The sequence below is a fragment of the Lissotriton helveticus genome, chromosome 6, assembly GCF_964261635.1.
Source record: "Lissotriton helveticus chromosome 6, aLisHel1.1, whole genome shotgun sequence".
Classification (NCBI taxonomy): Eukaryota; Metazoa; Chordata; class Amphibia; order Caudata; family Salamandridae; genus Lissotriton; species Lissotriton helveticus.
The window spans coordinates 1,381,887,596-1,381,903,296 of NC_136067.1; the positions used below are offsets into that span (position 1 = coordinate 1,381,887,596).

Here is a 15,701-nt window from a genome sequence, read left to right on the forward strand (position 1 = left end):
TGTACTAACATCATTAAGATGATGGTGTTACCAAAATTCTTGTACTTCTTTAGGGCTATACCTCTCCTGTTTGAAGCCAGTTGGTTTAATGGCCTAGAGGCCATATGTAATAGGTTTATCTGGGCGCACGGTAAGACCCGGAGGGCCTACAGGTTTATGACACTTCCTAGGGATAAAGGGGGATGGGGTGCACCAGATTTTCGTTTATATTATATGGCAACTGTTTTACAATATATGCAGGGATTAATTGGAGGGAATAATGATGACGAAAGAGTACATGACATGTCTACTGGGGTTTATGCTGTTGTACTTGGGACAAATGCTCATAATTGTTTCTTAAATTGTACAGATTTTGGTTATTTTAAGAGAACTCGGTTCAAGACGGTTTTGGCGGCTGTAAGTGTGTGGAACGCATTTCTAAAGAAAACTAAGATGGGGAGGTATAATAGATATGTGTCTCTGATTAATAATAGATCATTCCCCACGGAAATCTTTGCTGATCAGACGATGGTAGAGTGGGCAGCAAGGGGTATCACGCAAATAGGGGACCTGTTTTCTCACGATGGATTTAAACAATTTTCAGACCTGCGGGATGCATATGGGCTGGACAATAGGTTTTTTTTTAAGTACCTACAGATTAGGAGTTTTCTTAAAAACAAAGTGGGAGGTCCCGCAGGTTTTGATAACATTGAAATAATGGAGAAAATTAAGCTGATGGGGGAACGCACAATCAGGTCCTTCTATGCAATATTGATAAAGGGGAAGACGGACGATTTGGAGAAATTTAGTACGAAATGGGCAGACAAACTGGGAGATGAAAGTACCCTGTTTTTTGAGTCCCTGAATTTAGGACGTACAATCTTGAGTGCAGCCCCTTTGCAATCTCAGCACTATAAGACACTATATTTTCTCTATTTTACTCCTGCGAGGATAGCAAAATGGGGCGGTAGCACAGGAATTAATTGCCCCCGATGTGATGCGTTGGAGGCAGATAGCATACATATCTTTGCAACCTGCCCTCATCTACATTCACTGATTAAAGCGATAGAGGGGTTTTTAGTAAGATCCTTGGGTATATTGATTACTCTTACACCATCCTGGATTATGCTAGGAGTGGCTAAGGGGGAGCAGGAACAGCAGGCGGAATTCTTATTTGTGGCAATGGCTGTTTACAGACTGACAATAGCCAGGGCCACATGCACAGCTAGTTTCTACTAGGGGTCACACAACATAATAGGCTGACACCTAGGCAACTAGCTTCACCTTTTAACTGTAGCCAGGGGACCCCCAGAATAAAGTCCATTCCGGTACCCCTTGTTACATTTTAGCCGTCTTATCATAGGAATACACTACCCTGCCCACATACCCCCACTTCACCAAAAGGCAGTTGGAAAAAGATCTCCGCCAAAGAGCCCCTCTCTGAGGTGTGCCCGTCGGGGATTGCACCGCCTCCCCGACGAGGAGCAACCGCCGATGATGAAGCATGACACTCCTCGGGGTGTGTGAGGCAAATACATCCAACATAATGGATGCCCCAGGGTATCATTTAATTCCCCTTCTTGGTCACGCCAGCTAACTATTTCCCTCCCTCCTTTTCCTTATGGAACAGTGCAGCAACCCCATTTTTTGATTTGCTTCTCTAGTACTCAGTACGGACACTAAGCTGCTACTGGACCTTCCACCATCTTGAGTGGTTAATAGTGTCCTCTCGCCTCCCCCCTTTTTTGAAACCCAATAGCCAGGGCTTGGCTTGATAAAAATCCCCCAAAATTTCAAACCTGGTTGTCAAATATGCTATATTCATACAATATGGAGAAAAACATCTATGCTCGGAATGGGAGGAGAGGAAGATGTTTGGGCAGAAGGATTTGGGAGCCCTTAAGTAAATGGAAGGAGACGCAAAGTTATGATGAATAGGAAAAAAAAACCCTCTCTGCTCTTTACCTTTATTGATTGAACGAAATGTTAAAAAACCCCGATTACCCTTTTTTCTTTTTCTCTTGGGGTTTTTTTTTCTTCTTCTTTTTGGAATGATAACTTACTGAATGCTGGATTGTATATGTACCTAGGATTGAATTTGTGCAATAGAAATTAAGGAAAAAGTAGCAGTTGTTAAAGTGTATTGTATACAGGATAAAGTGTGCTTTATGTGATGAATAATAAATAAAATAAAAAAAATAAAAAACAATTGTTAGATAACCTCACACTTCCGCGACTGTCACGTATGTCGGCTGAAGCACTGGACTCCCTCATAACTCAGGAGGAGGTACGGGAGGTTATTTCCAGACTCAAACTACATAAAGCTCCTGGGCCCGATGGCCTTACGGCTCACTTCAATAGGTGTTTTTCCATCGAGCTTGTTCCCCATCTCACAGCTCTATTTCAAGCTATTGCATCAGACGCATGGGTCTCGGGTTCTATGGCAGAAGCAATGATTTCGGTAATCCCCATACCTGGCAAAGACGCGCAGCTTTGCGGCTCCTATAGACCCATTGCGCTGCTTAATTTGGACGCAAAACGTTACTCCGCAATCTTAGCAGCGCGACTTGAAAATCTGATGCGGGGGATAATACATCCCAACCAATAGGGATTTATAAAAGGCAGGCAAACATATGACAACATCAGACACACCATACATTGGATTGAGAAGGCTTCTAAGTTTAAAATCCCTGCAGTTTTAGTGGTCCTAGATGCGGAGAAAGCCTTCGATAGAGTGGATTGGGTTTTCCTCTTTTTAACTATGCGGAAGTTTGGGTTTGGAGATACCTTCTTTAATATGGTGTGGGCTAACTATCACTTCCCCACCTCTCGAGTGATGGTCAACGGTTGCTCCTCCTACCCGTTTGCCCCGAGCAGAGGCACCCGACAGGGGTGTCCTCTCTTGCCCCTCCTGTTCGCTCTCAGTATCGAATCCTTGGCGGTCAGGATCAGATCCAATGATGAGATCCGAGGCGTACCCTTTAGTGGTGTTGAGCACAAGGTCTCTTTTTTTGCCGATGACATCCTGCTCACGCTTACGAATCCGGTAACTTTGCTGCAGGGAGAATTACGCCGCTTTGAGCAGGTGGTGGGGTTAAAGATAAACTTTACGAAATCCTCTACACCTAATCTTACCCTCCCTCCCGCGGAGGTACTTCGTTTGAAAACCCAGACATCCTTTCAATGGGCTCAACACTCCTTACTCTATCTGGGCGTACACCTCACGGCTAGTTTGAGTGATCTTTATAAAGCAAACTCCCCTTCCCCGCTGACACAACTACATAATGACCTCAAGCGGTGGTCGCCTCTTTACATTTTGTGGCTTGGGAGAATTAATGCAATTAAAATGACAGCTCTACCCACATTTTTATACTTATTCCAAGCGCTACCTATCGAACTTGAGCAAACTTTATTACCGAGCCTACGCACTCTGATCACTAAATTTATTTGGCAGGGGAGGGGGGCGCGTCTACCCTATCATGTGCTTCGACCTCCACGGGATAAGGGCGGCTTGGCCCTACCTGACTTCGCTTTATATTATCAGGCTGCTCAGTTACGGGTGACAGCAGAATGGTCAGCGAGGGAATCAGACAAGCACTGGCTCCATATGGATTGCTCCGTAGTGGGGCTATATATATGGGACGTCCTTTGGAAGCCCAGGAGAGATCGTTCTCCCAATACATATATTAGCACCCCCCACCCGCACGACCCTGACAGTCTGGGACAAAATTACACACAGGGAGGGTTGGACTTCATTCCCTTCCCCTCACACACCTATCCATTTTAATCCACCTTTTCCTCCGGCTCTACATGAGGGGTCCTTTGATTGTTGGAGGGAGGGGGGAATGCCTCAAATTATCTGATATGTTTCATAATGGCGAGGTCCTGACGTTTGACCGGTGTAAAAAGGAATCTGAAATCCCCCAGAGTGAACACTACCACTATCTCCAGCTTAAACACTGGGTCACAACACCTCACATTCGAGAGGTGGCTCTTAGGGATCTTACGGACATGGAAAAGTTGGTGATTTATAGGGCAGGCTCCATAAAAGGCATTATTTCTGCTCTCTATGGCATGCTGCTGCACACCCTGCATTCTCCACGGGCGAGGTATATGTCTTTTTGGGAGCGAGTTTTAGATAGGGATATATCCGAGATGGAATGGGGACACATCTGAAGGAAATGGAATCAAATAAATGAGGCAGGCAATGCACAGCTTGTGCTGGGGTAGAAATGTTTTTAAGTGGGAAATTTACGATGTATAGGTATTTTAAAGGTGCTCCAACTGGAGGCGTAACCGTCCGTTTACGCCAAGAGATAAACCAATAGATGTGTGAACACAGTCAGTGCGCACATCCCAGTAATTGGGCACTCCCTCTGGTTCAAAACAACAGACTCCGTTGAAGTTCCAGAATTTATTAAATTTAATCTGATATTTTCATAAAAGTTTCATTAATGGATTAGTAGCATCCAAGTCATATGGCTTTACACAAAGTCATCGTTGCTCCAATGCATTTCGGGTGCATTACCCTTTCTCAAGGAGCTCTGAAAGTGAAAACGAACTGCATTTATATCAGCATTACATTCACAAAACGTGAAAAGCAAATATGAACATTTCCCAGAAGTGAATTTAAAACAACAGGGGCGAGTGAAAAAAGTGACGGAAATAGAAAAAGTTGTGACTTGCTAGACAGGCGGTGGGGAGTGGTGAGTATGGATTAAAATGCCGGGGTACCACGGTGGTGTTGGAAAATTATGGGCTCACCCAGACGAAGTCAGAAGTGCCCAAGGGTGGATAACAGCTCGCGAAGGTTCAAGTCCACGTGAGCACACCTTAGACTTCTTTCACTTATCTTCACCTTCGCGAGCTGTTATCCACCCTTGGGCACTTCTGACTTCGTCTGGGTGAGCCCATAATTTTCCAACACCACCGTGGAGCAACGATGACTTTGTGTAAAGCCATATGACTTGGATGCTACTAATCCATTAATGAAACTTTTATGAAAATATCAGATTAAATTTAATAAATTCTGGAACTTCAACGGAGTCTGTTGTTTTGAACCAGAGGGAGTGCCCAATTACTGGGATGTGCGCACTGACTGTGTTCACACATCTATTGGTTTGACACATCTGAAGGGACATTGCAAAACATAAGTCCATGGCTCTTCGAGAGGCTCACTACAAAACACTACACGATTGGTACCTATACCCCACAAAGCTCCGACGAATCTTCCCTGGCACTTTGGATCTCTGCTGGCGGGGGTGTGGGCTTCAGGGGGGCTAAAGGCATATATGGTGGGACTGCCCAAAGATCCGGCCATTCTGGGACGAGATCCTATCTCATATCAAGGACATGCTTGGTTATACTCTCCCGACCTCCATAGACTTTGCACTCCTTGGAGTTAGAGATCAAACTTTGGACTTCCAAACCAAAGCCGACAAGGTGATTATGTGGACGTGTCTGGGGGCAGCCAAGCTTACCATAGCGGCTGCATGGAAGAAGACGGAAACTCAGGCGACATCACTGTGGCATGCCCGACTGCAGAGAATACTTTCCATGGAACGTCTTGCACTCATTTCGGGACAATTACAAGGACTTAGAGCTCAGTTGGGGTCCACTGGTTGCCTTCTCGTCTCAGGGTCTACCTACTGCTGTATGCCCTCCGACTGTGCGGGCCATGCACCTTTTCCAAATATAGGTTTTCCCTTGGTCACTTTGAACTAATGCCACCCCTAGGTATCTTTCTTAATACAGTCTACTCACCACCGGGAAAGGGGGTGGGGGGGTGTTTAGAGGTCTGGTGTTGGGTTGCCAAACCTCTCCAAGTTTTGTTTTCTTTAAATTAGCATCACTCATTTCGAGAGAGGGGGTGGGGGGGGTGGTAGGATCTGGGGTCATGTGAAGCTGAACCCACCATAGCGGACTGTTTTGCAACCCCGGAGCCTGCGCGCCCTCGGTTAGCTTTGAGGTCAACGACCTTTTTGTTATGCTCCGTTTGATGCTCAATAAAAGATTTTTGACAACAACAAAAAAACACAATCTCTACAATAAAAAGTAGCTCTGATGCAACTCAAATGACAAACATCGTCTCCCACATCACCAATTTAACATTACTTAATGGCATAGTTGAAAACTGCTTATTAGCCCATTAACACTAAAGGCCTACAAGGCAAAATAAATGACAATCTCTCCCAGAACGGGGTCTCCCATTAAGGTGATGAAAGTAGTTAAAACCAGTGAAATTAAATTAAACAGCACTCATTTAAGAACCAAGCATTCTGAATTGCTACATGCTTCAATTGATAATATATAAGATGTGCAAATGCCTGACCCATATCTAATTAATAACAAATAAAAGACAGAACTTCAGTATTATCCTGCAATAACCCAAGATTAACTACAGGTAAGCTCCCCAGTAGCCAAGCTCAGTAATGTTTAGCTTTAAGCCCTTCAACCGGTACGGAGAACTGTGCCTTCGTGAGGTTGCAGAAACAGGAAAGGGACAGTTATCCGGTACCAGACAAGCTCCACAAACGGCAATATGTTAGGCAAACATGGAAATACCAAGACTGCATTTTACCAAATCATTTTGGAGGTTAAAAGGCATTAGCAGCAAATCAATAATTACTGTAAGTAAACTTTATTATTCAGTTAATTAAAACTTACAATATTATAACCAAATGGAGCATCATCGGTAAATAACATCATAAAAACCATATTTAATCAGATTAAAATCCCCAAGGTTAATTTAATTGACCTCAGGATAAGCAATGATTTCTGTTACCGCGCATGATACAGAAACTACTACCAGTTACCAGATGGATGAGCTTGAAACTGCCCGTGTATTAGCCTCAGTATGACTGATTAACTTCAGGGGCTTTTCAGAGCCACCAAGAAAAGCCATGTTATCTTTTCTGCATCGACCCCACCTAATTCACTCAGGCTGAGATTACCAGTGGATAAATACCCACAGAGATAGTTCAACAGAAAAAATAAGATTCCACAAAGTCCAAACTCAGAAAAAGAAAACTGACTTTTTACACCTGGTATTCCCTGAGCTTCGGGCCACAAGTACACACAATCAGGAGAGTTCACATAAGTGAACTGGACTGAACTCAGACCAGACATAAGTGGATTAGTCTGATGACATCCCTTACAGTCTTGGTTCATTAGATTTCTGGTTTCTATGATGAGAACATTCCTTTTATATCATTCAAAAGTTCAGTTTGGAACATATCAAACTGGGGACACAAAAATGTGCAGTTACAATTAGAAAATTTTATCTGCAGCCCCTTAAGGAATAGGCCTAAGCAGAATGAGCTTCCCCTTGGTATAAAAACCAATGTCAAAGACCGTGGAGAAATAATTTTGCCGAAAGGAATGAGCCAGCGTGCCTTCGCAATTAAAGTATTACTCAAATATGTAAAAAGTCAACAGTTTCCAAATAAATAGATTTCCACACTTGGAAGTTAACCTAAGAAACACTAACACTTTGCTGCCACTCATACCTAACTGGATATCCAGCTGTCCGAGCGAGAAAAGGAAACATTTAAATAAAAACAAAGTCTGCTCAGTGTAGTGCCAGTTTGTAAAAGCCAGGGCCAAAGTATCTGCCACAGCCCTAGAGAAGAGCTATAAAAATATTAAGAATCACTCAGGAGGGATCACAGTCATGTGCATAATACAATGCCCGTAAATGTTTTCCTTGGATGATCTCACTATACAAATTAAGAAGGAGACAATTACATACATTTACAGGGTTTCCAACTGGAATCAACATGAAAAGCTGAGCTCTATAAATGCAAACTGTCCACAGTAGCAAGTGTGTCATGTGATTAACAACAGGGCTGGAAGGACCAAATTCTATCTATTGCAAGTCTTAATGAGGATAATAACCTCAAAGTGAAGACGCATTGCTGTAAGAAGATAACAAAGTGAGACCACAAAATAAATCAAAGGTTCTCTATGTACATGAGTCTTTGTATGTATAGAACATGTGGTGTATATTGAACAAAATATGGAGCACTGAACAGTGGCCGCCTTTATCAGCTCTTCTTACTATAGAAAGTAGAGCTGTAAACACAGAAAGGGGAGGTGGAACACCAAGAGAAAGTCATTTCGGTGGAGAGGGGAAGGGTGTTGTGGAGGGGCTCTCGTAGAGGCTAGAGCAGTGAGGGGGGGACTAGTAGAACTGAGAGAGATGGTGATAAGAGGTAGGAATGGAACCCTATAAACAAAAGCCATCAGCTACTACTCACAAGAATTCCTTTCACAAATTTTACTAATGTATTACAGCTCCCACATGCAGTACACACAGCTCTAAAATTAGGAAGAATTACTTACTTTTTATAAAGAACAGCATTGGGTTTTTTCAATGCGTACTGTAAAACAGAAATGTAGGTGTTGGTTAAAAAAAGGATGGTAACATTTCATCAATTCAAATAATTTGAGATCCTCTCCAAGTTTACCAGTAATATGACACCTTGTATTCTAGCATGCAGATAATCAGCAGTTTTGCTACAGCCAATGCTTCCGCTCTCCCAATTAGTTTAGCACATGGCATTGATGTTCTGTTTCTTCCAAGCTCTGGTTGCCCCTACGTTAGATTATTTTATCCTCAATTGGTTTATCGTGAGGGCAAATCGATCTACTAAGTGTGGTGGTGACCCCGTCGTAATTATCAAGAAAGTCTGTAGTTGCATCCTAACAAAGTGCCTCTTAATGCATCCATCAGTAGAACTACACATATCTAATACATACACACTGCACAGAAACCTTATTTATACTTGCCCCTCTAACAATAGGCTGTTCAGGCACTTTCCAAACTTGAAGCATCATTTCCCGCATAAACACATTCAACTCCTCTTTCGGGTAAACTGTTTAGTCTTAGAATACTTCCTTAATTTTGTGGGATATGCACTCATTTGCTGACACACCTACATAATCATTGTAGCATGATGGTTTTGGAATAACACCTCCATTGACAGTCAGTTGGACCAGGTCCTCCTACAGCTGTCCTTACCTTCTAATACTAGATATCAATGTTATAACAATACAACTATTGCCTCAATGGGTGACATCCGACCAACTATCCTAATCCTCTTTCACACATCATTTATGATCAGATCAGGCGATTTCCGATGCCGATGCTTGCCTCGGCAATTTCATTCAACAGCCCAAGCCATTGCAGAAGATGGCTTGATAACTATTTAAGTCCATCATATCCATGGTCACAACATTGTTAAGGCGTGAACCTTAGCCAGCCGCAGGTAGAAGCCATGGCAAAAAGCATCTGATCTCAATGCTCATTCTATGCCAACATGCAAAATTTTTAATATGGCCCAGAAGTCAACCCTGTGGCCTTACTTCAGGTAGATGTTGAACACTTCACTGGTGTAAGGTGTTCTTGTCTTGTGATATCTCGCTGAGCACCTTCTCCTCCAATCACTAGCTTTGCCATCATGCACACTAACATCTCAGTGTAAAATTTAACTCATCACCCGTCTGAGTGGATTGACGAGATGCTAGGCAAACAAACAAATTGAATCTGGAACAATTTCATCCTCAATTTTATCTCGTCATTCTTTCTCTCACCTCTATTGTCCTACTAACTTGCTTGTTCAGCCAAGAGATGAGCTATACAACACTGTATAAGTAAGCAGCTTTTGAAAAGAGATAGCACCTGAACCACATTTATTTTAAAGCTCACAAGAAAATTCTGGCATTTGCTGATCAATCTTTATGTGATAAAAGATGATCTTGACTGAGAGGTTTTCACCGCCAAATATATATGCGTTATGTTTTTATTTTACATGTGTTCGTTTTGTACTGCTAGAGGTTATAGGCTAGGTCTAGCTAACCTTTAGTTTTAATGGAATTGCTGTAAGGTCTCTGCAGCAGGGAAATGACCAAGGAGTTCCATGAATATATAGTACATTTTCATTTGCTGCTATCTTGGATACCAACGTTCTTACCTTTTTAAGCTTCAAAAGAAGTTAGACTAAAGATTATTTCAAATGCAGAATCATTATCTACACCAGCTTTTGCCTTAGTCAAATTAAAAAAAATTAAACAGCTTATCAGATTGAAGTGCTGGCTGTATAGGTTATTCTAATCACCTGACATACTTACAATGTCTTTCAGAGCTTGAGTCACTGTTGAGTTTGCATTTCCACCTTTGATGAGCATGGCATTCTTGATGTTTTCTACGAGTTTGGGCTCCCTCTTCTCCAGGAATCTTTTGGCCCTTTTGGTTTTAGGTTTCCTATGTAAAAAAAAATAAAAAAGACCCATTAGCAGAAACTTAAGGTCCCCCATAAATCCTTCTTGCCACCACTACTATACTCTCGCAGGGATGGTAAAGGTACAAAGTTTTCAAGTTACAGAGAAGTGGCCTCAAGGTGCCTAAAGTCCTCCATGTTTTTAGGATTTGAAAAATGGAATGAACAACTAAATCAAGTGCTTATGAGAAGACTGGAGCAAGAACCATTTTCCATTTCAATCAAATGTATAACAAACCTTAGGAGTATTGTCAGGGTAAGCAAAAACAAGGGTTTTACCTCCAACAAGTCAGAGGGAGGCGCAACGTGCGTAGAAAAACTGATATGTGGATCACCATAAGTAACTGCAATAAAAAAAAACATTCAAAACCAATAGTTTATTTAGTTTACTTTGTGGGATTACCTGATCAAACATACATACAAATTAAGTTAATTACTTACAAATTCCATATTAAACATCATAAACTGGAATAAAATCTATAAAATAAATGGGAAAATTCTGTTTTGAAGTTGTGCATCTGCATTCTATAGTCAACCACTGGTGTATCGAGTTCTTTGTAGAGCCGTCAGGATAGCAAATCCCCATTTTAATCTTAAAGTCAATCAATCGGCATTGTAAAGCAAGGCTTTACAACACAGGCTATGAGTCTTGCTGTGGAGGCTAAGTCAAACAGCCAGGTCTGGAGTCCTTTCCTGAATCCTAGCAGGGAGTGATTTGATTGATTAATTGATTTGAAAATAATTTATATCGCGCAACTAAAACCCTAAGGTATCAAGGAGTGAGGTCGGAGGTGAAGAGGGAGGTTGTTCCAGGATCTGGCCACCGGGTAGAAGGAATAAACTCTGCTGTAGCTATAGCGTATTAGAGTGGTGTGAGCTAGGGGAAGGGAGGAGGAGCGAAGGTGTCTGGTGGGTTGGTGGAAGTTCAGGCAGGAGTTGATGTATGCTGGTCCTTGGTTGTGCAGGGCCTTGTACGTGTGGATCAGCATCTTGAAGTGACATCTCTTACGGATGGGGAGCAAATGGAGTTTTCGCGAGGTGGGAGGTGATATTGGTCCACTTGGGAAGGAAGAGTCTGGCTGGAGAATTCTGTATGATCTGTAATCTCTTCAGGAGATTTAACACGATTCCTGCATAGAATGCTTTGTAGTAGTCGAGTCTGCTGGTGATTGGGACTTGGGTGACTGTTGACTGGGATCCATTTGAAGATCTCACAGAGCATGCGTAGGATGAGGAAGCATGCAGAGGAGACAGGGTTAATCTGCCTTTTCATGGTGAGCTTGCTGTCAAGGATTAAGCAGAAGTTGCGGGCATGATCTATTGGCGTGGGTGAGGGTCCTAGTTCGGAGGGCCACCAGAAGTTGTTCCAGGAGGAGGTGCAGTTTCTGGTTGGTGCTGAATCCAGGCTGGGGACTGTCCAGGATGCTGCTGTTCTACAGTTGTTCCACAAGTTGAGAGTTGATGGCTTGAATCGTGGACCTTGGCGGAAAAGGGGAGCAGAAAGTTGGGCTGGAAATTCTTAATTTTGCTAGGGTCGGCGGGCGCTTTCTTGAAACAATGTTTGACTTTAGCGTGTTTTTATTCATCAGGGAAGATGGCTGTGGCGATTGATGCATTGAGGATAGTGGTGTGTGCTTTCCTGATCACCTGGTTTCCCCGAGTTGAAAATCCTGAGTGGACAGAGTTCATGGTGTCTGTGGTATTTAGAGTGGCGAGTAGGTCCCATGTGGTTAGCAGATGGTCGGGTTTATATCAGTAGGAGCAACAAGGCTTAGGATGTCGATGGGTTGGGGCTCAGTTTTTGAAGATGTCAGAGTCTGTCATGGAAGACGTCTGCCAGGGTGTCGCAGAGTTTCTGGGAGGGGATGATGAGATTGTCAGAGGATGGGGGGCTGGAGAACTTTGTGACGATGTTGAATATCTCTTTTGTGGTTAGAGTTAACCTCAATGCGGGTGGCAAGTGTCTTCCTTTTAGTTCTCTTCAGGAGTTGGTGGTATTTGTTGAGTGAAGTCTTGAACAAGGCCCAGTCTGTGGTGTACTTGGTGGTGCGCTATCTTCTTTCGAGTTGCTTGCCGTTGCGTTTTGTAGCTCTTAGTTCCGTGGTGTACCAGTTAGCCTTTTTGGAGGGTCTCTTTCGTTTTGCAGGCTTGACGGGGGTGACTGTGCATTTGGTGATCCAGGGGGAAGAGTTCTTGACAGCCTGTTCTAGTTGGTTGCGGTACTCGGGTGATAAGAGTTAAATTTTCCATTGGCTCTCTGAAACTTTCTCCACCTATGGTGAGGGCTGCAGTGAACCCTTCATCAGGGGTGGATGTTCTAAACCCATTGAAGCTCAAATTGTACAGCTGCGTCCTCCGCAGGAAGCCTGCAACACAATAGATTTCAATGTAACCGGCATAATGCTGTATTACAATAAAGAAAAATAAAATTTGCACTCTAGGAAATTAGAATTATAAAAAAGGTAAGGGAGAAATATTGTGCAGCTAGATAGAATTCCAACATGTGAAAGTGTGATTCAAAGCCTGTATCTGGTGACTGACATGTAAAGTTCAAAAGCGACAGCTTGCCATATGTGCGTTACGCTTTCTGAGGTGCACTCAAAAAATCATTAGTGACCCATCACAGCCTCACGGTGTGTTTAAGGTAAATTAAAAGTAGAAACAGTTTTCTAACAGAAGAGGGATTATTACCCTCCGGACAAGCTGCCGAGTATATGGCTGCAAACAGATGATTCTAAACTTTAGTACCTAGCTTTCCACAACGTCATGAGTGGTGTAAGAAGTTAATGAAAGTCGAAATGATTCTTACCAGTCTATACGAGGTGAACGAACTGCTTCAGTATGTGCCTTTAAATGACTAACGTGATGTCTATCCTGTGTACAAAATAATGTAGAAACATGACCTTGAAAACAACGCAGGTAAAAAAAACAATTATCCCAAAAGTAAGGAATGAACAGATCCTCACCGTGTTTCTATGTAATCTCCGAGCTCAAAAAAAAGTGCTCACCAACCGTCTTTTATTTACTGGTGTATCAATGCTCTACAATAGTTAACGAAACACCGCGTTATAAAAACGCTTTATACTTATGCAGAACTCAACAAAAACACGGTGTAGAATGCTATAAATGTAACCGTCCTCACCATGTGAGTTAAACCTCTCTAAGCGCCGCCGCGTTCCAAGCTGCCTCTCACTAACTGATCCTTCCGAAACTCGCGTAAACACCCATGTGGAATTTCCTTTGTCCCGACATACTTATCGACCAATCTAGAAACGGAAGTCGCATTATTCAAGTTTATGCGGAAACTGCGTTTAAGATGGTTCTTTTCTACATTACCTATTAGCGATGAGCCAAATCAAGAATCAAAGTTGTTTTGTCCAAAGAGTAAATTTGTGTCGCCCATCACACACAAATCCCTTGACACCTTTGAACATTTGGTGAAGAAGGATCTCCAAGAGATCGGCTACAACAAAGCAACACGGTCTAATATGACACCAAAGCAACACCAGATTCTGAATTCTCTTAGACAAGACATGTCGATTGTTTTTCAACCCGCTGATAAGGGTGGAGCCCTGGTGGTTCTCGACAAGGATTTTTACAACTTGAACATAGATCAACATGTACACGACCAGGAAACTTATATTCTACTGGATCAGGATCCTACTAACGAATTAATCACCATGTTAACTAACATTTTGACGCTGGCAAATTTTTGATTATCCAAACACCTAGGATTCCGCATATTTATATGCTTCCTAAAATGCATAAGGATAGTTTAAAACCACCATTCCGACCGATTGTGGCCAGATGCAACTCCATTCATGAGGACGTAGGATATTACTTAGATCATTATCTACAACCTCTAGTTCAAACTTCGACAACCTACCTAAAGGATACAAATGACTGCTTATTGAAACTGGAAGCTGTTCGAGAAGTATTTGATTACATTCTCTTGTGCACTATAGATGTAGCTGCCTTGTATACATCAATAGCCCACAATGAAGGCTTAGAAGCAGTAGAATGGAGGTTGCTGGGTTCTCCTCTATCGACAGAACAAGTTATTTTTTACTTAAACTGTTACATTTTTCTCTATATCACAGTTATTTCATTTGGCAGAACAAATTTTATTTACAGAAGACCGAAACATCCCTGGGCTTTCCCGGAGCCCCCTCGTATGCGAAAACATTCATTGCCTACTTCGAGCACAATCACATCCTCACTAACCCTGAATGGAAAGAAAAAGCGGTAGTGTTTTTACGCTACATTGACGACATACTAGTTATTTGGAAGGGCCCAAAATCAATGTTGGAAGATTGTATTGGTAAATTGAATAGCCACAATCCAAGAATTCAATTCACGTATGATATCCAATGTGAAAAAATCAATTTTCTTGACATAGAAATAACTAAAACATCTAATGGTTTGGCAACATCAGTTTAAAGGAAACCCACCGATGTTAATAATGCATTGCACTTTTCCAGTGCTCACCTTGTCTCACTCAAACAACATCTGCCGGTTTCTCAAATCACGCGAATAAAAAGGATTACATCGGATGCCACTACGTGCACCCATCAAATTCAAGACCAGATGATGAGATATAAAGCAAGGGGTTATCCACCTGAAATACTGATGAAAGCTGAACAAAAGGTTGCTTTAAAACAAAGGGAAGAACTCTTAAAACCTGGCCAAAAAAAAGCGCAAAAACGAGAAGTCTTCGTATTGAAATATTCAACACAAGCATCCCAGATTAAAGCAATCATAAGAAAACGTTGGGAAATTATTGATCATAAACCTGATTTTGCTAACCTCTTCCGAGGTCCAACATTATTTGCCCACAATCGATCTAGAAATGTACGTGAACTTTTGAAATCCAAAAACACTATTGAAAAAGAGACATACAGAGGTATGAGAAAATGTCACAATGGTGGTCAGTGCAGTAATGTAATTCTGGGTGACGTGTTTATGCATCCGCATACAGGCAAGCAAATCAAACTACAACACACGTCCGATTGCAATACAGAGAAAGTCGTTTACGCCATTAAATGCCCATGTGGCTTGGTCTATGTAGGGAGGACAATCCGAAAAATTAAAACGCGGATAATAGAGCATAAAAGTAGGATTCGAAACCAAAACACCAAATCTCCCCTTGTTTCACATTGGTTACAGGCCGCACACTCCATACCGCAACTACATTTTACCATTTTAGAACAAATTAAGATCAGTTCAGGAACAGATATCAACACAGCATTAGCTCGCAGGGAAACCCACTGGATAAAAATGCTAGGGACTGTGACTTCAGGTGGGCTGAATGATCATTATGAAATGTTATGCTTTCCTTAATAAAAATCTCACATCCATTTATATCACAATCTGTACAGAATGTGCACTCTTTCTTTATCTTCTTGTATTTCTGTTCATTGCTTTAGTGCTAACTTCGTCACA

General features: G+C 42.2%; 1 protein-coding gene across 1 annotated transcript in view; it reads right to left on the reverse strand.

Annotated features, from left to right (window-relative positions):
- The window catches only part of RPF2 (ribosome production factor 2 homolog), a 92,596-nt gene that overhangs the window by 49,754 nt on the left and 27,141 nt on the right, over positions 1-15,701 (reverse strand). The window contains exons 2-3 of the mRNA XM_078649161.1: positions 10,111-10,243; positions 8,323-8,360 (exon numbers count right to left, since the gene is read on the reverse strand). Of these exons, the coding sequence (XP_078505287.1) occupies positions 8,323-8,360; positions 10,111-10,243 (171 nt within the window). The remainder of the gene's footprint in view (positions 1-8,322; positions 8,361-10,110; positions 10,244-15,701) is intronic.